The sequence below is a fragment of the Blastomyces gilchristii genome (genome assembly GCF_000003855.2).
Source record: "Blastomyces gilchristii SLH14081 genomic scaffold supercont1.51, whole genome shotgun sequence".
In the NCBI taxonomy this organism is placed as follows: Eukaryota; Fungi; Ascomycota; class Eurotiomycetes; order Onygenales; family Ajellomycetaceae; genus Blastomyces; species Blastomyces gilchristii.
In genome coordinates this window covers 106,901-129,748 of record NW_003101632.1, presented here as the reverse complement: position 1 = coordinate 129,748, position 22,848 = coordinate 106,901, and the positions used below count along the sequence as shown (strand labels likewise).

Below are 22,848 nucleotides of genomic sequence, written 5' to 3'. Positions count from 1 at the left end.
TGATACTGTGATTCACTTCAGAATCTTGTAAGAAGAGTATATTCATAATATTATCTTATCAGAAGACATCTAGATATGCCCCGGTGGCCGAATGGTTAATGCGGCCACCCGGTAGCACCTTGGCGTGGGAAACCAAGGCGCGTGGGTTCGAAACCCGCAGGAATACATTAAATCCGGAACTCAAGCACCTCAGGTTCCTAATAAATACAGAGGTGTACAAATCGCTCCAATGAATTGCTCTATGTTCCTGGGCTGGGAAGTTATTATCGCATGTATCTAATTGTCACTCCTTTGTATTTTCCTATGTTCTTGTTATCTTGGCGTGGTCTCAACACCTGTATTTCCTCCTGTATAACCAACACTTGACCTGTATTTAACATCACGCAAGGACTCATCATAAGCTCCGCTTGCATATGAGTATAATGGAAGAATAATAATAATAATAATAATAATAATAAAGACATCTAGATATTCATGATATTATTAAGAGAGTTTTGTACAAGAATCTGTTATTATAACATGAAATAATTTTTCTAGAGTCTTTTTAATATCAGTCAGACTGACAGAATAGATTGATATATAATTCTACTATTAATAATTCTTTCAGTGACTTCTTTTTCTAAGCATTTCATAGACATTGACAGAGATCTGTGTCAGATTAATAGTCTTGTGAATGTCATCTTTATGAATTCTATCATTGTTAGAGAATATCAAGCTTCTGTTTTAAGCATTTAACAAGATGTCTTATTCAGATAGTCAGACAAGTTCTAGTATAAGATTGTAATCAAGATTATCAACTTCATATGCATAGACATCTTCACATTAATGTTCTTTCACATCTATAATCAGCTTTATCATGTAATGGGTACAAATGTCTTTTAAATCATCAAATCCTGCAAGGAGTCAAGGTTTTAATAAAGAGATACACTGAAGATTATGATGTCTTATGACTGAAGATTTTATCATTGCATAGTGATATAGATCACTGTCTATCATGGCTTTTATATTATACATATTATCAATCATAGTAGATATAAGAATTACATTCATTGCTATCTTCTCTTCAAATTATTATTATTCAGTCTCTTCAAGCTTCTGTTTATGAATTTGAACAGAAGCTAATCTTTTTCCTGTTTCACTGAGACATTCTTATAGTTATCTTCTGAATCTTTCTCTAATGTAACATGATTGATGTGGACAGACACTGATTCATTCTTCAAATGAGAAGACACTGATCTTTCTCTTAAGTATGAAGACATATAGATCAATCAGCAGTTGAAAGCAATGTGTTCTGATCAGTTACAGTTAATACACACTTCATATTAACATTGATCAGTGACTTCTTTAAGAGTGATCTCAGAGACTCAGAAGCCTGTTCAGACAGCAGAGACTCTTGCTTATGTGTAGATATTCAAGTCTACTCAATTCATGACATCTGCATTATTGTTATTCCTCAGTACAGATATATGAGTCACTGAGATGTAATGTCTTCTGCCACTGTTCTGTATATTCTTGAGCTTAGTAAGACAGTCATTCATTGTTCAGAGCTGTATGCAGAAGTCTTCATAAGTCTGATCTTTGTCTGCACTTACAAGAGCTTATAAGAGTTTGAAAGTTAATGTCTTCTTGAGCATACTAATCTTCATTTGATTCTCTCAAGATTGATCATCTGCTTCTAGAATCTTGGTGTTGAAGTCAGAAATGAATGTTGTAAGAGAAATATTCCTCTGTCAGATGCTCTATAGCCAATCTAATACTTTCTGTTGCATGGTAGTGTCTCAGAACAGAATATCAAGATATTTCATGATATTGTCAGGTGTTTACAATACTGATTCACATGCTTTCATTCATGAATGAAACTTCTGTTTCACATGATCTTTCAATCATTCATTGATATACTAATCTTGATTAATTAATGAACTGATGACATCTTCATCTACACTCAGTTTCACAAGCATTTTCATTCTTCATGATGAGTAGAGAGTGAGATTGAAAGCATTGAAATATGTGAGAGCATCTAAGCATTCTTTCAGCACTTTTGTATTTGATTCTATAGATGTTGAAATCACATGAGTTAGTTGTTGAATCTCTTTGTATTGATGTTATTAAGTTACATGCATATCAGCTATTTATTGTTATTGTAGTTTCAACATTGCTCAGAGTCACTGTGGCACTGTGTCTATGCTCATGTTCAAGGGTTTCATATTATCATTAGATATGATTATATTAATTGTCAGATGTGTAATTGTATTCTCATACATCTGAGTGTCAGAACTCTCAGATCTTTTGCTGACATTCTCTTGTAAGATCTTATTCTCTTCATAAGATCTTGTTGCAGGGCCAGAGCAACTGGCAAGCAAGCTTCTATCTGAGAACTATCTGGGGACTCAGTGTCTGTTTAACTGTTTGACTGTTTCTCTATTTCTTACACATTGTTACATGTTTGAATATCTCTTGATAAATAATCATTTCTGATGAGAAGATGATAAATGTTTTTATAATGTAAGGAGCCTACACTGAATAGATTGGTATAATATTATAGGTCTTATATAACAAAGATAAAAATGTTAGAGAAGGAAAGAAAGAGAAAGTGCGAGAATCAGTGATTGAGATGAATATTTATACGCATATGTGGTGGTGTACACAGTGGAGCTTCGGGGCGGGAGAATATACGCGCGTTCGTAGCGGCCGAGGATCAGTGATTGAGAATGGCTGAGAATCAGAGCGTATGCATTCAAGAATGAAGTGATTGGGATCTGTGAAGTGTAACAGAATAGTCTATATGATTGATCGGGCGCAGCCCGCCACACTATTTAATACTCATTATAAAGACTTCTGCTCAATCACAGATATCTCAGAGTTTTATTACTATATTATCAGCAATTTAAATCAGACTGTGAAGATTCAGTGTGAACTGTGTAATCTCTAGAAGATTCAACATTTTCATATAGTATTTATATATAAGAAAGAACAGACTTATATCTATTAAAATAGTATCTCAACTGTTGATAGTAATCTCTGTGTATAGAAGAAGATTATATCAATTATTTTATAAGTGATTACAGAACTTATAAAGATAATTCTTTATGATCTGAATTATCTGTTCTGATATACTATCAGTCTCAGAATGATAGACAGTTGATAGATAGTATATAATCTTAAGAACTTGACAGATTCTTGTTCAGAGAGTGCTTATAAATTAACAGTCTCAATCTGATACTATAAATCTTGATAATTCATATATCTGATAGAATGAGCTCTGTAGAAAAGCTTCAGTAACTTGTTCAGCATTTATTTTATTATAAGATTTTAATATTATATCTTTACTCAATTGATTTATGATAATCAGAATATTTCTATAATTCTTACTCTCAGATAAATTAACAGTGAAGTCAATCACTACATCTTACCAGATTCTATCAGAAATATTGAGTGATTTTAGTAGATCTTTTCTATAGTTCTTCTATAAGATAATAGAAGAATAGTGATTACAGTTTCAGATAAAGTGTCTGATACTGTTTAATATCTCAGATTAATAGAACTCTTAGAAGACTATTCTATACAGTTATTCATAGTCTGAATAGTCAGTTATATATGAATTATACATCTCTTGTATTATCTGAGTATATAAGAATTCAGAGTGAGAGACTTAGTATTATTCATGAAATTATAGAGTGTTATTATTATTAATTGAACATTCTGAGATATCAGTTCTTACACATAATTCTGAAAGAAATCAGAGTGCTTCTTATTATACTACTTCAGTGAATGCTTAAAGAAGTTCATCAGTTTGAGCTGCTGTATATCATAGCTTATTTAATATAGATTTGAGAGAAGTTGAGATATTAGTAACAGTTCTAATCAGAGAAGCATGTATAGTATCATGAGCTGTTTTATCTTGATTAACTAGTATCTTTGAATTCAAGAGCTGATGCTCTCAGTTCATTCAGTGAGTATCTGTTATATCAGATAATATTATATCTTACTCTTATTAAGAGAGAGTATCTGTTATTGAGTTCTGACTGTCAGAATAATAGTGTATTATAAAATGAAAGTGACTTAAGAACTCAAATTATCATATCTGTCATTCAGTAAGTTTATAGATAGTTATGAAGTATTTGAGATTCTTATAATCTGTAACTATCTCAAATTTAAAGACACTTCAGAGTTCAGAGTCTTATTCTTCTAAACAGTGTATAATTATAAGAAGTTTCTTATCATAGATCTTATAATTGCATTCAGCAGAACTCAGTTTCTTAGATATAAAAACATATAATTGTAGAATATCTTTATCATTATATTATAATATCACTTCTTCTGTTATATAGTCAGAGAAATCAGCTTTAATAACTATCTTATAATCAGAATTGAATATTATCAGTAGAGAGATATTAATGAATATCTTCTTCATCTATATAAATACAGCTTCAGTGTTCACTGATTATTAGAATACTGAGTCTTTCTTAGTGAGTTCTGTAAGTACTCTCATGATATCTGAGAAGTTTCATATAAATCACTGATAGAAGTTAGTAAATTCAATGAAGCTTTATATATCTTTCACAGTACACAGAGTCTCTTATTCAAGAATAACAGAGATCTTCTCAGAATTCATTCAGATTCTCTTATCAGCTTCTATGATGAAATCTAAGTATTTAGTTCTCTTGACTTTAAAATCATACTTATTAATATCAATTAATAGTTCTGCTTCTTATAGTTATTGTAATACTCTTTATACATACTCTTGATATTCCTTTCTGAATTTATTAATGAAGATGAGAATATTATCTAGATAAGCAGATACAAATTTATTAAGAAAGTCTCAGAGTACTCAGTTGATATACTTCTAAAATATACTGAGAGTATTAATCAGTTCAAAAAGTATGACTACTTATTTAAAGAGATTATATTATATTTAAAATACTGTAAGTTACTCATCTTCTTCAGTGATACAGATCTTATAAAATGCAGTGATAATATTTAACTTTGTAAATTATTGAGCTTATTCAATATGAGTTAGAGTTTCATTGATAAGAGATAAAGAATAACAGTCTTTCTTTGTTAATCTGTTCAATTCTTGATAATTTATACAGAACTGAAGTTCTTTATCTGATTTCTTTACAAAGAGAATAGAGACTGTGATAAAAGAGTTACTAATATATATAAATTCTTTATTCAATAGATTATTAAGTGTCTTTTGAAGAAGAAGAAGTTCATCTTGAGACATATTATAAAGAGAGTCTCATAATGATTCAGAGTTCTTATCATTCTTTTTCTCTAACTTGATACTGTGATTTACTTCAGAATCTTATAAGAGAGATATATTCATAATATTATCTTGTCAGAAGACATCTAGATATTCATGATATTATTAAGAGAGTTTTGTATGAGAGTCTGTTATTATAACACAGAATAACTTTTCTAGAGTCTTTTTAATATTGATCAGACTGATAGAATAGATTGATATATAATTCTGTTATTAATAACTTTATCAGTGACTCTGTCAGCAGTTTTAATAACTTCTTTTTCAGAGCATTTCATAAGTGTTGACAGAGATCTGTGTCAGATTCATAGTCTTGTGAATATCATCTTCATGAATTCTATCATTGTTAGAGAATATCAAGCTTCTGTTTTAAGTGTTCAATAAGATGCCTTGTTCAGATAGTCAGATAAGTTCTAATATAAGATTATAATCAAGATTATTAACTTCATATACATAGACATCTTTATATTAATATTCTCTCATATCTAAGATCAACTTTATTATATAATGAGTACAAATGTCTTTTGAATCATCAAATTCTGTGAGAAGTCAGGGTTTTAATAAGAGAATACACTGAAGATTATAACATCTTACAACTGAAGATTTTATCATTGCATAGTAACATAGACTGCTGTCTATTATGACTTTCATATTATACATGTTATCAATTACAGTAGATACAAGAATTGTATTTATTATCATTTTCTCTTCAAATCATTGTTATCTGATCTCTTCAAGCTTCTGTTTATGAATTTAAACAGAAGTTAATCTTTTCCTTGTTTCACTGAGACATTCTTATAGTTATCTTCTGAATCTTTCTCTAATATAATATGATTGATGCAGACAGGTGCTGATTCATTCTTTCAATAAGAAGACACTGATCTTTCTCTCAAGTGTGAAGACATATAGATTAATCAGCAGTTAAAAGTAATATGTTCTGATCAGTTACAGTTGATGCACACTTTATATTAATATCAATCAGTGACTTCTTCAGAAGTGATCTCAGAGACTTAAAAGCCTGTTTAAACAGCAGAAACTCTTGCTTATACATAGACATTTGAATCTATTCAGTTTATAACATCTGCATCATTACTGTTCTTCAGTACAGATGTATAAGTTACTGAGATGTAATGTCTTCTATCACTATTCTGTATACTCTTAAGCTTGATAAGACAGTCATTCAATGTCTGAAGCTGTGTGCAGAAATCTTCATAAGTCTGATCTTTGTCTATACTTATAAGAGTCTGTAAGAGTTTGAAAGTTAATGTCTTCTTAAGCATACTAATCTTTATTCAATTCTCTCAAGATTGATCATCTGCTTCTAGAATCTTGATATTGAAGTCAGAGATGAATGTTGTAAGAGAAGTGTTTCTCTGTCAGACACTCTGTAATCAATTTAATACTTTCTATTGTATAACAGTGTCTCAGAACAGAATATCAAGATATTTGATAATATTATCAGGCATTCACAACACTGATTTATATGCTTTTATTCATGAATAAAACTTCTGTTTCATGCAATTCTTCAATTGTTCATTGATATATCAATCTTGATTAATTAATGAATCAATGACATCTTTATCTACACTCAGTTTCATAAGCATTTTCATTCTTCATAATGAGTAGAGAGTGAGATTGAAAGCATTAAAATATGTGAGAGTATCTAAGCATTCTTTTAGCACTTTTATATTCAATTCTGTAAATGTTGAAATTGTATAAGTTAATCATTGAATCTCTTTGTATTGAAGTTATTAAGTCACATGCATGTCTGCTATCTGTTGCTGTTGTAATTTCAACATTGCTCAGAGTCACTGTGATATCACTTCTATACTCATGTTTGAGAATTCTCTCATATTATTATTAGACATGATTATATTATTTTATTGAATGTGTGATATCTGTGAAATCTGAAGAAGTGTAATTGTATGAATATCTTATACATCTGAGTGTCAGAACTCTCAGATCTTTTACTAATATTCTTTTATAAGATCTTACTCTCTTTGTAAGATCTTGTTACAGAGTCAGAGTAACTGATGAGTAAGCTTCTATCTGAGAACTCAGTGTTCACTTAACTGTTTGACTGTTTCTCTATTTCTTACACATTGTTATGTGTTCAGATATCTCTTGATGAATAATCATTTCTAATAAGAAGACAATGTGTGAATAATCATTTCTAATAAGAAGACAATGAACATTTTTCTAGTGTAAGAGGCCTACACTGAATAGATCAGTATTATATTAATAGGTCTTATATAACAAAGAGAAAAATCTTAGAGAAGGAAAGAAAGAGAAAGTGTGAGAATCAGTGATCAGAGTGGATATTTATACGCGTTCGTAGCGGCCGAGGATCGGCGATTGAGAATGGCTGAGAATCGGAGTGTATGTGTTTGAGAGTGGAGCGGAAGAATCTATGAAGTGCAACGGAATAGTCTATATGATTGATCGGGCGCAGCCCGCCACACTTTTCGATGGATCTATCGGCGGGTTCTTATTCGAAAAATTGAGTGAGTTCGTGGTGGAGCGCTGATGTATCTCTCCGATATCTTTTGTACTCATGTGGTTCAACTTGTGATGCAAACACTGATAAAGAATCTTAACATCAAGACAATGAATAATGAGATGACTGGTTCTTGAAATAAGAATGAGATGAAAGTGATTACTCAAGTAACTTTTGCATTTATCTTGTAAAAGATAATGTTTTTTAATAATACTTTTTGATAACACTTTTTGGATCATGCTACTGTTAATTTTTGAATAGATTGGACTAATAAATTTAAATATCACAGATTTGAAACATTGCTAATGTGATTTGTACCTTCTCTAAACAATAATAACAATTTCATGATATTTAATAAACAAACAAATCAGTCATATCACTGAATATGATACAGAATGTTAGAACACAGTGAAATTCAATATATAAGATAACTGTTCAGACTCTTTGATTATGTCAGATAATTAATCATTGAATGCAACACTCTGATCAGAAAAAGATTTAGATATTGAAACTTTCTGATATGAAGTAAACTCAGTTGAAATATGTGATTGATTTACTGTTTCAGTTTTATAAGATAATAAAGACAGTCTCAATCACTTGTACATTAATACTGCAGTCAGTCTGATGAGTGTATAACAGTTTATTTACTTATCTTGAGAAGCAGTTGAATCACTTAAAAAGAAATTCAGTCTGAGATAATGCTACAGTGCAGACTATTATTGCTGTAAGAAATAAACTAGTATATTACTACAGTAAAACTGAACAATCTTTTACAGAGTACTAGACTGTAGCAGCTCTACTAGACCTCTTCTGTTGAGTTAATATCTACACTTCTCAAGATTGAACAGAGAAGAAATGAGACTTGTATGTTAAATTAGTCTGAGACTACTATAATATCAACTATCAGAGATTTGAATGAGCAGATATTCAAGATATAAAGACAGTGAAATATAATTCTCTAGTAAGTAACAATCTTTGATAACATTTCATATTATATAGAACTATAATACTAACTTTGAAATAGAACTTGTATACATTGATTGCAACTGAAAATCAGATAAAACTATATACTTGTAAAAATGACTTTGACTGCTATCTTCAAGATAATCTGACAAATTTACACATCAAATCAATTCTAAAGTTATGAAAAATTGTTAAGAGTATATATTTAACTATTGCACTGATGACATGTGATATTCTAATAATTTCATTGACAGAGGTGAGAATGAAGTGAAAGTTCAACTCAAGTCAAGATATTTATCACTATTACTGAGAACAATTATAAGAAGAAACAATCAAGAAACTCATAATTATAAAACATAAAATTATCAGACAGTTTAATATCTCTGATCATAGTATATCAGAGAAGTGTAGTTTTTATAAGAAAGTGAAGAATAAACTTACACAAGAATGTATTTAATTGTTTTATGAGTGTTATCAATAATTGTTATTAAATTCTGATTATATAAGTAATTACTGAATAAACTGAATAAGACTGATTTTAATCTTCAGTCTCAGTCTCATTCTGATTTTGAAAGAATGATCATCTTTCACAGTTTATTCTGAGAAATTACTCTCATTTCACTGTTCTTGAATTACATCTGGTCACTTTTCACATTATTTCTCTCAGAAATGATTCATTTTCAGATTGCTTTGAGGCTTAGTCCTGGTGAGACTCACATCAAGAAATGTATGAGACCAGATTAAATGAGACTAAATGTGAAATTCATGGTCCCGCCGGCCAGTCTAGCAGTGAAGTTTTCTGATATCAAGATATGATATAAGATTTATCTTAAAGAGAGTATAACAGCACTGTACAGACCTCTTCACAACTTATTAGTAAAGAAATTGAATATTCTGCATAAATATCTTGAGAAAGTGCAATCAAAAACTGAATACACTTATCAAAGAGTTTGATAGAGACACTTATACTATTTATGCTTAAGAAGAATAGTAGACTATATCTATATATAGACTACAGAGATCTTAATAAGATGATGATTAAGAATAACTATTCATTATCATTAATTAATGAGATGATTGATTGATTATCTGAAGCAAAGATATTCTCAAAGATTGATATATAAGATATCTATCATAGAATCAGAGTTAATGAAGACAATGTTTGAAAAACAGCTTTTCATACTAAGTACAGTAATTTTGAATATCTTGTTTTATCTTTTGATCTTTGTAATACTTCAGTCATCTTTCAGATCTATATAAATGAGATACTGCAGGGTCTTGTCAATGTCTTCTGTATAGTATACTTAGACAATATTCTAATCTTCTTAAAAACAGAGAAAGAACATGATACTCATGTTTGAGAAGTATTGAGTTACTTGAGACAGTATCAACTCTATGTAAACACTGAAAAATGCTTGTTCTATATACAGAAGATTGATTTCTTAGATTATATTATTGAGATAAACAGTATTTCAATGAACAGAAGCTGAGTCTCTGTCATTGAGAACTGATCAGTGCTGCAGATGTACTGTGAGATGCAGATGTTTCTAGAATTTATGAATTTCTACAGATGATTTATCTATATATATTCATGAATTACTACTTCTCTTACTGATCTGTTAAAGAAAAGTGTGAAAGACAGAAAAACAGAACTGTTTATTCTTATTCAAGACATCATACAGGCATTTACAGAATTGAAACAAGCTTTTACAGATATTACAATTCTGAATCACTTTAACCCTGATTTACTCAGTCAGTGTGAGACTGATGTATCTGAGAATGAGATCTGTGAAATCTTTTCACAGTTGACACTGAAGATCTTTCAACATTGAAAGAATTAGAAGATAATAAATTCTGAGAATACAGACAATAAAATATCTGTGAGAGAAGACTTTTTTACAGAGTCTATAAGATACTGTGAATGAAGATCAGTGATCTTCTTCTTCAAGAAGTTATTACTCATACAGAGAAGGTATAATACTCATAATCAAGAGATGCTAGCAATTGTTGAAGTCTTTAAGATCTGATGACATTATCTTCAGAGTAGTAAGTACTCAGTATAAATTTTCACTGATTATGTAAATTTGTATTACTTCTTGATAATAAAGAGCTTGACAGAATGTCAAGTCAGATGAGCAGAGCTGCTTTCAGAGTATGATTTCTATATTCAATATTATTCAGATCAGTTTAACTCTATTAACATATTATTTAAACAGTCTGATTATAATATCATTGATGAGGAAAAGAATTCTATAAAAGAATCTCTGTCATCACTGCAGAAGAAGCTGACTGCAGAGAATTGAGATTCTCTAAAGCTTAGAAACAGTGCTGATAAGATAGCTGCATGACTCAGTATAGAAGATGAAAGAAAACCTGAATCTCTGCAGAGAACTGATACTAAAGATCATAAGCTTCTTATATCACATCTTACTATTATTGAATTAATAAAGAATAAAACAGTCTATAATCTTTCAATCTGACTACTTTTAAAATTTATTAATAAGTTACAGAAGAGAGATATCTCTACTACAGCTTAAATTCAGAAGTTGAAGAAGAAAGAATCTGATTTAAACTTGAAAGAGACAGACTCTGAGTGAGACAGTGATGCTAAGAAATCAAGTCACTGATAAGTAGAAGAATGTGAACTTCTACTGCTGAATAGTTCAGTCTTCATCTCTTGTAGCAGAGTGATGTATCAGAAGTTATTAAGAATTTGTTATAATAATTCCCATGCAGGACACTTCAGATTGGAGAAGACTGAGAAGCTTCTAAAATATAAATATGTTTAAGACAAGCTCTGAGCAGATATCAAAGAGTATATTGAGACTTATAATATCTGTCAAAGAATAAAGATTCTGTAATATAAGTAATAGAGTGAGTTGATATATCATATCACTATCTGTTTCAAAGAACTTATAACAGAATCTATTAATGAATTTCATAGTTGATCTGCTGAAGTTGATAAGAGTCAAAGAATATAACTCAATTTTAGTCATTGTTAATCACTTTATAAAGATGATTAAATATATCTCTACTTATAAAAAGATTAAAGTCTCTGAATTAACTGATCTATTTTTACATATCATCATTTATAATTACAGTGCTCTGAAATCATTGATAACAGATTGAGAATCTCTCTTCATCAGTAAATACTGATCAGCTTTTTACTATCATTTTATAATAAGATATCTTCTCAGTACTGCATTTCATCTGCAGACAGATAATCAGACTGAATATTAGAATCAGATATTAGAACAGTATCTTTGAGTATTCTATTTATATTATTAGAATGATTGATTTAAACATCTTCTGATCACTGCATTCATGTATAATAATGTAAAGAATGTAATCTTAAAGATATTTTCTTTCTATACTTATTATAAATATAATTCTTCATTATTCAGTGACATTGCAGATAATGTTTCAAAGAGAGAGATAAACAGTCGGAATATTGAATAGATACAGAGAATAGAGTATTTCTCAGTATCAGAAGTAAAGGTGAGATTGAAACTTTTGAATAAAATTTATAAGAAGATGATGAAAAGTATTCACTATACTCAGAAATAGCAGATGAAATACTATAATTGAAAACATCTTTCAATGAAGTTCTTGATAGAGAATTAAGTACTACTTTCAGCAAAGAATATCAGAATAATAAGACTGTGTAAGAAGCTCAGTAAGTGATGACTAGAATCTTTCTCAGTAATAAGAGTGATGAGTAAACAGATATATAAGTTAAAATTAATCTCAGAATTGAAATCAATTCATTCTATTTTTTATATCTTTTATTTAGAGCTCTATAAGCAACACTCTGAGATGAAGCTGTCTTGACTGAATGATATTAAGATAGAGAGTGATATTAAATATCTTGTGAAGAAAATATTGAATAAGTGAATATATTATAGCAAGCTTCAATATCTTGTTAAATGAAAAGATTATTTATTATCAGAGAATTTGTGAGAACTGCTTAAATATTTGAAAAATGCTGAGAAAGAGATTGTAAGCTATGAAATGACTAGTAGAGACTGCTCTGTTACATATCAGAGATGTTGAGCAAGAAATGCTGCTTAAGACTTCTCATTTTTCTCAAAGAGTTTTTTAGAGATGATCTCACAGTGATGAGTCAGTATCTTATGAACTCTGTAGCACTCTTCTTCTATTTCTTCTCTAAAGAGTTTTTAGAAGTTTAATGAGACTATATAAGTGTAAAATTCCTGAAGTGATTAGGGAAAAGAGATATTTGAAATTAATAAAAAGATTAATATTATCAATCTGCAAGTCACTGCTATTCTAATAGAGCTGCAGCCTGCAGATTATTATTATTATTATTATTATTCTTCAATTATAGATGTATGCAGTCTAGACTGGCCGCTGGGACCATGAATTTCATGTTTGATCCCATTTGGTCTGGTCTTATACATTTCTTGGCGTGAATCCCGCTGGGACTGGCTATCAAAAAAACATGTAAAGTGACTATATATCAGATCTTAAAATGAAACCATGACTTGAAAAAAATGAGAAAGTGGTCCCATTTAGTCCCATTTAGTCCTATTCTTGGCATAAAGTTACTATTTTTAGACATTTTAAGGTTTTTTTAGACTATTTTTAATTTTTTAAAAAGTAACACTTTTTGGTAACACTCAAATGAGATTTAAAGTTATTTAAAGTAATAAAAATAATTTAAATTGAGAAGTGGAAATCATGGTCTCATTTGGAAAATGTGACAAGAGTAGACAGTAAGTCTCACTGGGACAGTATGGGACTACTATCTAATGTTAAAACCGTGTAATGGGATCAGTCGAATTGGTAATGAGACTATCAAAAAATCTGGTCCTGGTCCCAGACACGGTCACACGGTCAGTCTAATGCAGTCAGAGACTATGACATCTATCTGAGAACCTTTAGTTCTCAGGGTTTTTTCTATATCTATAGAGTCAACTATTATACATTTATCAATTTCAGATATGCAAAATCAGAAACTTCCAGCACAGAATACAAAAACTGTTTATAAATTACAGTATTTCAACATCTTTTAATACTTTAAAATCATTTGAAAATATCATAACAAAGGAAAAGAGAATATAGTCTTAAAGATAGACATACTAAACAGATAGATAGAAAAGAACAGAAAGAAATAAGTACAGTAAAGAGAGACTATAATAAAAAAAATATATTAAAAGATAGTGTATAGCTGTTTTAACAGACTGTATCTAATCAATTTTCATCTCTTCATATTCAGATACTTCTGAAGTCAGTCATTTTCTTGTAACTGCTTGAGTTTCTGATAGAAAGTCTATTAAGTATTTAATTCCTGTCTCAGTTGAGAATAAGAATCTCATATTTATTTGATTTAAATCATACTTCTTCTTCAATCTGACTCTGAGACTACTGTATAATATATAATGCATTACAATATACTCAGGATTTTCATTTGTATTGCAGAATGAGCACTCTGTTGAATCAAATCTATCATCAAATCTTTGTATATAGAATTTGAAATAGTCATGTTCTAGTTTCAGCTGAATTATGAATGAGAATATTTTCTTTTTGTACTTAATTGAACAAGATTTTCACTTTGATTTTATCTCAAATCTTGAATAATGTATACTCTTCTTTTGTTTCTGCCAGCTTTCATTTCACTTATTTAAACAAGATTCTTTTATCTTTCTCTTTATGAAAGATCAGAACACTGTTTTTTGAATAGATTTGCTTAATTCTGAACTCTTTTTTACAGCTGAATCAGTTAATTCATTGTCATGAATATTCATATAAGCTAGAACTCAATGCAGTTAAATTATCAGTTTTAATATTCTTCTTTTTTGAATTTTTAAAACAGAGTTTAAAATCAGTTCAAGATTTATTTGATCATTATAAATCTGACTATTTCTAAGTTCTTTTAAAGTAGCTTGACTATCAGAGAATATTCATATCTCTTTCAAACTATTTTCTCTTCTATAAATTTTATTTCAATAAGTTTGAAAGCTTTCACTATTATAAATAGTTCAGTATCAAAGACTTCAGATTCACAGTCTAAATTTCAGAAATCTGAGATGAAATTGATATTATCTTCAGTATAAGCAATGTCTATGTCTAATCTATTCAAATTCTCATTTTTTGAGTCATCTGAGTAAACCAGAATAGAGTCTTTCATATTGATTGTAGAGATCTTCTTTAAATACTGTTCATATTCTCTCTCTTTAGATAGTTCACTTATTTGTAAGTCTATGAGAGATTTCAGCTTATTTCTTCAGAGAGATATCTTCTCATGATCAATTTTCTCAATATTTAATAAAGAAAATTGATTTTTAATAAGTGAATATAGTCTGTATAGTTGAGAAGACATTTTCTTTAAAACATTATTCTTATTCTAATTAAGAAATCTATTTCAATTCAGTTCATTTCCTGAGTTAACTGATGAAAATGAAGAAGAGACTCTTTCTCTGATTATATAATTTAAGCTCATCTTCATAACTCTCAGAGCATAGTTTATACAGACTTTTTTAAACTGAATAGCAGAAGATGAGATTGAAGCTTTAATTTTTATTGCTTTAATAGAAGATGATTTGAATGCTCTCAGAATTCTTCTCAAAGCTCTGTTTTATAGACTTTGAAAGAGTTCAGTGAAATTATCTTCATTATTTCATCAAACTTGAACTTTATAATCAGCTACTGAGGTAATACAGGCTATGTATAACTGTCTCATAGCCTGAAAGAATAGACCTCTCTCAGTATTTGATAATCTGATTATACTATTCAGTAGTCTCTCTGTCTTGATGATTCTTTATTATTATTATTATTATTCTTCACTTATAGATGTATGCAGTCAGAGACTATGACATCTACCTGAGAACCTTTAGTTCTCAGGGTTTTTTCTATATCTATAGAGTCAACTATTATACATTTATCAATTTCAGATATGCAAAATCAGAAAATTCCAGCACAGAATACAAAAACTGTTTATAAATTACAGTATTTCAACATCTTTTAATACTTTGCAATCATTTGAAAATATCATAACAAAGGAAAAGAGAACATAGTCTTAAAGATAGACATACTAAACAGATAGATAGAAAAGAACAGAAAGAAATAAGTACAGTAAAGAGAGAGTATAATAAAAAAAATATATTAAAAGATAGTGTATAGCTGTTTTAACAGACTATATCTAATCAATTTTCATCTCTTCATATTCAGATACTTCTGAATTCAGTCATTTTCTTGTAGATGCTTATGTTTCTGATAGAAAGTCTATTAAGTATTTAATTCCTGTCTCAGTTGAGAATAAGAATCTCATATTTATTTGATTTAAATCATACTTCTTCTTCAATCTGACTCTGAGACTACTGTATAATATATAATGTATTACAATATACTCAGGATTTTTATTTATATTGCAGAATGAGCACTCTGTTGAATCAAATCTATCATCAAATCTTTGTATATAGAATTTGAAATAGTCATGTTCTAGTTTCAGCTGAATTATGAATGAGAATATTTTCTTTTTGCATTTAATTGAACAAGATTTTCACTTTGATTTTATCTCAAATCTTGAATAATGTATACTCTTCTTTTGTTTCTGCCAGCTTTCATTTCACTTATTTAAACAAGATTCTTTTATCTTTCTCTTTATGAAAGACTAGAACACTGTTTTTTAAATAGATCTGCTTAATTCTGAACTCTTTTTTACAGCTGAATCAGTCAATTCATTATCATAAATATTCATATAAGCAGAAACTCAATGCAGTTAAATTATCAGTTTTAATGTTCTTCTCTTTTGAATTTTCAAAACAGAGTTTAAAATCAGTTCAAGATTCATTTGATTATTATGAATCTGACTATTTCTAAGTCTTTTTAAAGTAGCTTGACTATTAGAGAATATTCATATCTCTTTCAAACTATTTCCTCTTTTATAAGATTTTATTTCAATGAGTTTGAAAGCTTTCACTATTATAAATAGTTCAGCATCAAAGACTTCAGATTCACAGTCTAAATTTCAGAAATCTGAGATAAAATTAATATTATCTTCAGTATAAGCAATGTCTGTATTTAATCTATTAAAATTCTCTTTTTTTGAGTCATCTGAGTAAATCAGAATAGAGTCTTTTATATTGATTGTAAAGATCTTCTTTAAATACTGTTCATATTCTCTCTCTTTAGATAGTTCACTTATTTATAAGTCTATGAGAGATTTCAGCTTTTCTCTTCAAAGAGATATCTTCTCATGATCAATTTTCTCAATATTTAATTAAGAAAATTGATTCTTAATAAGTGAATATAGTCTATACAGTTGAGAGAGCATTTTCTTTAAAGTATTATTCTTATTTCAATCAAGAAATCTATTTCAATTCAGTTCATTTCCTGAGTTAACTGATGAAAATGAAGAAGAGACTCTTTCTCTGATTGTATAATTTGAGCTCATCTTCATGACTCTCAGAGTATAGTTCATACAGGCCTTTTTAAATCAAATAGTAGAAGATAAAATTGAAGCTTCAATTTTCATTGCTTTAATAGAAGATGATTTGAATGCTCTCAGAATTCTTCTCAAAGCTCTGTTTTATAGACTTTGAAACAGTTCAGTGAAGTTATCTTGATTGTTTTATTAAACTTAAACTTCATAATCAGCTACTGAGATAATACAGACTATGTATAACTGTCTCATAGTCTGAAAAGATAGATCTCTCTCAGTATTTGATAATCTGATTATACTATTCAGTAGTCTCTCTGTCTTGATAATTCTTTGTTAAATATGATATTTAAAATTCAACTTGAAGTTTAATCATACTTCTAGTTATTTAACATTCAAACTAAGTTTAATCTCTTTATTTAAAAGAGTTAGACTTAGTTCTTTCTCATTAAATCTAAAAAAAGTGAATTAACTCAGTTTTATTCATATTAAATTGAATTAGATTGATATCTGCTCTAATAAAGATTTTCTTTACTGCTTTCTCAATCACTTCTAAATTCTCTTTGATTATCTTTGAACTGTAGAGTAGATCAATATCATCTATATAACTTAAAGATCTCACTATTTTCATCTCTCTATTCTTGAATAGATATGCAGTGTATATTACAAATAAAACAGATGAGATTGAAGATTCTTATGATACTTCTATTTTTATCTCAGTTTTATCTTGTTTTCTTTCATCAAAGAATAGTTGTATAATTCTTTTAGATATAAAATAATTAGCTCATTTTATTAGAGAAAGTGACAGTTTTAACATCTTCAAAGTTTGAATTATCTTAGACTTTGAAATATGATCAAATATCTCTTTTATATCAATAAAAACTGCAGTTGAGACCAGATATTCATACTTTGTTACTTAAATATCATGAATAACTGAGAGAACAGTGTCAATTATAGAACATTGTTTTCTATCTCTCATTTATTCATTAAATAGAAGAGAATTACTAATAGAGCTTATAAAAGATAATCTAGTAGCTATTATCTTTTCTAGAACTTTTCTTAAACAGTTCAACAGAGATATTACTCTGTATAACTTAAAAATTGAAGCTTTTCTATTAGATTTTGTAAGGATTACTTCAGTAGCTTCTCTTCAGTATTCAGAATAATAATCATTTTTTAAGAGATTGAAAAAGAGCTCAAAATATTCATTCTTCAAGTAGAAATATATGTTTTAAATAATTAAATGATTAATTGAATCAGGCCCTGCAGCAGTTTTAATTGAACTTGAGAATATTACTAACTCTAGTTCATCACATGTAAGCTCAGATCATTCTCAGTTATTTTCATCAATATATTCATGAAATGACATATTCTTCTCTTCTAAATGTGATGAGTTTTGAAAGAGAATTCTTATAAAAGCTTGATATTTTTTCTCAAAAGAGTTTACTGTATACAATTTATTCTGAAATTTATATTCTAAGATTGAAAGCTTTACTACACTTCTTGTTTTAGTATAGTTAAAGACTTTAAAAACTTCTTTTTCTTATACTTCTTTAAGAAATTTGTTTCAGTAATCTGTTTTAGCTTTTTTAATATCTGAAAAATATTCATTTCAAATAGCTTTGAACTTTTCATCAGATATTAAGTTATTCTTTCAATCTCTCTTAGCAGTGACTAATTACTTTCTTTTAGAAGTGATATTCTTATTTTATTAAGATTTGAAATACTCAGAAGACTTTTTCTTTGAAATATTTTTTTTAATACTTGTTAGAAGAATAGATATAATCAGCTTTACTCTATTCTTAAGTATTTCATTTGAGATATCTTGACTTTGATTTCAATAGAGCTTACTCTGTCTTTCAGATTTCAGCTGTTTTACTCTTTCTTCAACTACTTTTCAATCAGCTTTTTCAAAGTTATACTGATTAAAGAGAAGAGAATTTTCACTTCTTTATTTTTTACTCAGTTTAATATTAAATTGAATGATCTCATGATCTGATTCTGAGATTTCATTTGAATCAATAAATTAGTTTATAAGTCTTTTTTTAATTAGATTTTGTGATATGAAAGTTAGATCTATAATAGATTTCTGTTTTATATCTTTTCTAAAGAATGTTTATTGATCAGACTTGTTAACTAAATCTATTGAATATTTAAAAGTTTATTCAATCAGTTTATCTGCTCTTACTACTCTTGTGCACTCTGAGTTCTATTAGAGATAATGTGCATTGAAGTCTTCTACTATTATAGAGTTTTTTAAGATAGTTATATTTAAAAATTCTCTATTAATTATTCAGATATTATTGTTTTCTTTCAATAACTTTTCATTATAGATATTTATAAGTTGAATAGTATCAAACTCATTCTCTTTATCTATAATATCACTCACTAGAATATCAGAGTCAGATATGATATCAAATCTTAAATTAAATTAATATCTTGATCTTTTTCTCTCATAGATCACTACTCTTGATTTTATCTCAGATTTTTCAGAAAGAAAGTAGTAATAGCTTGAATAAGAAATAATATACTTTTACTCAGTATCAAAGTTTGATTCTTGAAGAAGTATAAAGTCAACTTTTTATTCAAATACAATCTAAAGATAAGAATAAATATAATTTGAGTTTCTATTCACATTATTTTGAATAAATGTGATTTTTAAAGAGTTTTTAAACTTTTTTTATTATTTTTGTTGTATATTCATACTAAGAGAGAGTAGAGATAGAGTAGAATCTAATCTCTATCATCAGATAGTAGATTATAACTATTTTGAAAAGTAGAAATCTCAACTGCTTATATTATATCTAGTTTATTATCAGAGTCATTTCTCAATTCTCTAATCTTAACAGAAGTTTGAGAATTCAAATTCTATTTACACTTAGCTAAAGAATTGAAGTTTGAAGATCTAAATAGTTAGAATTTCTTCTTTTTAAGCTTACAGTTATAGATTTACTAGCTTGACTTTTCTCTTCAGTTTTAGATTCACTTTAAGCTTCATCTTTTCTTCAGTTCTTCTGAGTTCTTGAAGTAAATACACATTCTTTTGAGTTAGATGCATGTTTTTCTTTACAATTGAAGCACTTAAGTAGAGTATATTAACATATTTCATCTCTTTTTAAGCATGTTTCATATTTATGCTCACTAGTTTTGTAATCTCTAGTATAGAATGCATATTTTAAGTCTCTGAAATGAGAGATTGTAAAGTGTTTATATCTTTGACAGTTTGAACACTGTGTTTAAGCTTTGAGATTCATTCTTGAGTCTTTGTATTCATAAACTCTCATTTTCAAATCTGCTACTCTTACTTCAGATATTCTTGATTATTCAAGTGTCTTTATATATACTAGAACAGAGACATTTCTTCTACTCTATCTGAACTTAATTAAATTAAGTCATACAGACTCTTTTCTTAGTTGAATAGAATTGTATTCTTTCAATTTATTTTTAAGAAGTAGTATTTCTTTCTCACAGTCAAAGATTTCAATTGAAATATTATAAAGAATGAATTTATCTCACTTTTCATCTCTTTTAGATAGAATTATTATGTTTAACTGAGATTCTACTGCTGATTTTTAGAGATTCTTATTCTGAATAAGGAATTCTGCACTGAATTCAGACATTGTGATCAGAATGATAGAGTTTTCAAAGAAGAATGACTCAATTGAAGCTATAACTGGTTTTTAAACTTCAATATCAGTTATTAACTGAGAAAAGAACTGCTGATTAATTTCATTTCTAATTCTGAAAATAAGGTTTGAGTTTAGCTTATTTCTCTGCAATATATTCTGATTTGAGACTTTGAGAATAAGTGTTCTATTTCTGAAGATTTGAAGATTTTTCTCTTTTTGCATTTTTTTCTTCACTCTTCTATCACTAGAAGTATGAGCAGTATTCTTCTCAGTTTTCTCAGAATTTTGAGCAGGTTTTGAGATGACAGATTTAGAGACAGTAGGTTTAGAGACAGCAGATTCAGCTGCTTGAGCATATGTTTTCTTCTGATTTAAAGAAGAAGAAGAAGAAGAAGTAGAAAAGAAAGAAGAGTAAACTGAAGAGTTAGTAATTGTATTAGAAATTTTCAAAGTTTTTAAAACTGTATTTAAAATTTCAAGTTTGAACTTAATCACTTTCTGTAGTTATCTAGCCTGAGTATGAAGAATTAACAGAACTTCTTCATTTATCTCACTCAGATACTGTTTTTCAAGAATTTTACTTACTTTTTCAAGTTTCTGTATTTTAAAAACTTGTTATTTCTCTTTTTCTTCTTTCTTTCTTCTCTTCAGAATTTCAATCTCAGAAATAGTATTTAAGAAAGCATTCTTTTTCACATCAACTGAGTGTACTTTTGAACTCATTATTCTTACTCAATGAAAAGTTAGTCAGACTAATTCAATTAAGATATTTATTAAACTCTTTTGAATTGAAAAGTTGATCAGACTGTTTTAATTAAGAGATTTCTAAGTCTGTTTTCAATTGAAAAGTTGATCAGACTGTTTTAAAAGAAGAATAACAGACTTTTATATATAAAATATCTGATTTTTTTCACACTAGTTCAGTAACTAGATTAGATTTTTAAAGAGAATCTAATAAACTAAAATTAATTTTTAAGATAAATCAATAAAATCTTTACAATCTCTTTCTTAAGATACAGTGAGAAAAAGTATGATATCAATTAATAATAAATCAGATAATATAACAGTTTTTAAGAGAAAAACTGATAAAAAATAAATCAATTTTTTACAGAGAAATTGATTAAAACTATTTAATTTTATTCTAAATTATTCAATTCTTCTCATATAACAAGTGTGCAACTCAAATCAGTTAATAAAGAGTGTAAAAAAGAATTAAGTATTAATGAAAGCTCTTCAGTCACTGAAAAAGTAATTCTTACTTAAAAGAATATGAAATTATGATAGATAATAACTCTGTTTTTAATTCTTTATAAGAATATTGTATAAAACTCAGAGAAAAATATCTTACTTTTTCAAGAGAAGTAAAAAACTATTTTTAAAATCTTTTTTTTTTACATTAACTGCTACAGAAGAATGAGATAGAAACTGCTAAGATATATACTACTATATACTCTTTATCAAGACTTTCTCTCTTCAGAGTCTTAATATTATAGAGAATATAAGCTTGTTTCTATATAATAATGTAAATATTATCAGTGAGATATAGAGAAACTAGTTATTTATATCTCAAAATAGAAGACTTTATCAATAATTATATTAATATAGAGTTAATTCTTAAATTCAATAGAAATCTAGTATTGCTGTTCTCAATCTCTTACAGAATCTATTGAATATTAAGATATTAAAACTAGATTTAATATATCTCACTATGCAGGAATCAAAGACTCACAGAATATCAACAACCGCCCCACCACGAACTCGCTCGACTTTTCGAATAAGAACCCGCCAATAGATCCATCGAAAAGCCCTCGATCATACGAGCATTTGGACCCCATCGCCGACCGCATACCCCGTGTGGTGGTGGAGATATCCAGCCAAACGTGAACTAGATGTTGTTTGAAACTCCCGTGTGGGATTATCCCCCATTCACCCCTATCACACCACAACCCCGGGCCAAAGTGCCATACAAATTGTAAGGTGAAGAGACATAGTCATATGCACCAATCTTCTTGATTTTGGAAGATCCTCAATCTGTAATTGTGGAGATATCTGAGAAGTGATCTCTGCGAAAACCCTGTCCACCTTTGATGTTCCAAAA

At 28.5% G+C, this 22,848-nt stretch overlaps 2 protein-coding genes across 2 annotated transcripts; one reads left to right on the top strand and one right to left on the bottom strand.

Moving 5' to 3' along the window:
* Positions 1-20,918: 20,918 nt before the first annotated feature.
* Positions 20,919-21,116, bottom strand: BDBG_18065 (uncharacterized protein; the record flags this gene model as incomplete). Its single annotated transcript, XM_031725652.1, has 1 exon — positions 20,919-21,116. A coding segment is annotated over one exon (198 nt), but the record flags the coding sequence as incomplete, so codon positions are not given.
* Positions 21,117-22,481: 1,365 nt separating this feature from the next.
* On the top strand, positions 22,482-22,634 carry BDBG_18064 (uncharacterized protein; the record flags this gene model as incomplete). Its single annotated transcript, XM_031725651.1, has 1 exon — positions 22,482-22,634. A coding segment is annotated over one exon (153 nt), but the record flags the coding sequence as incomplete, so codon positions are not given.
* Positions 22,635-22,848: the final 214 nt, after the last annotated feature.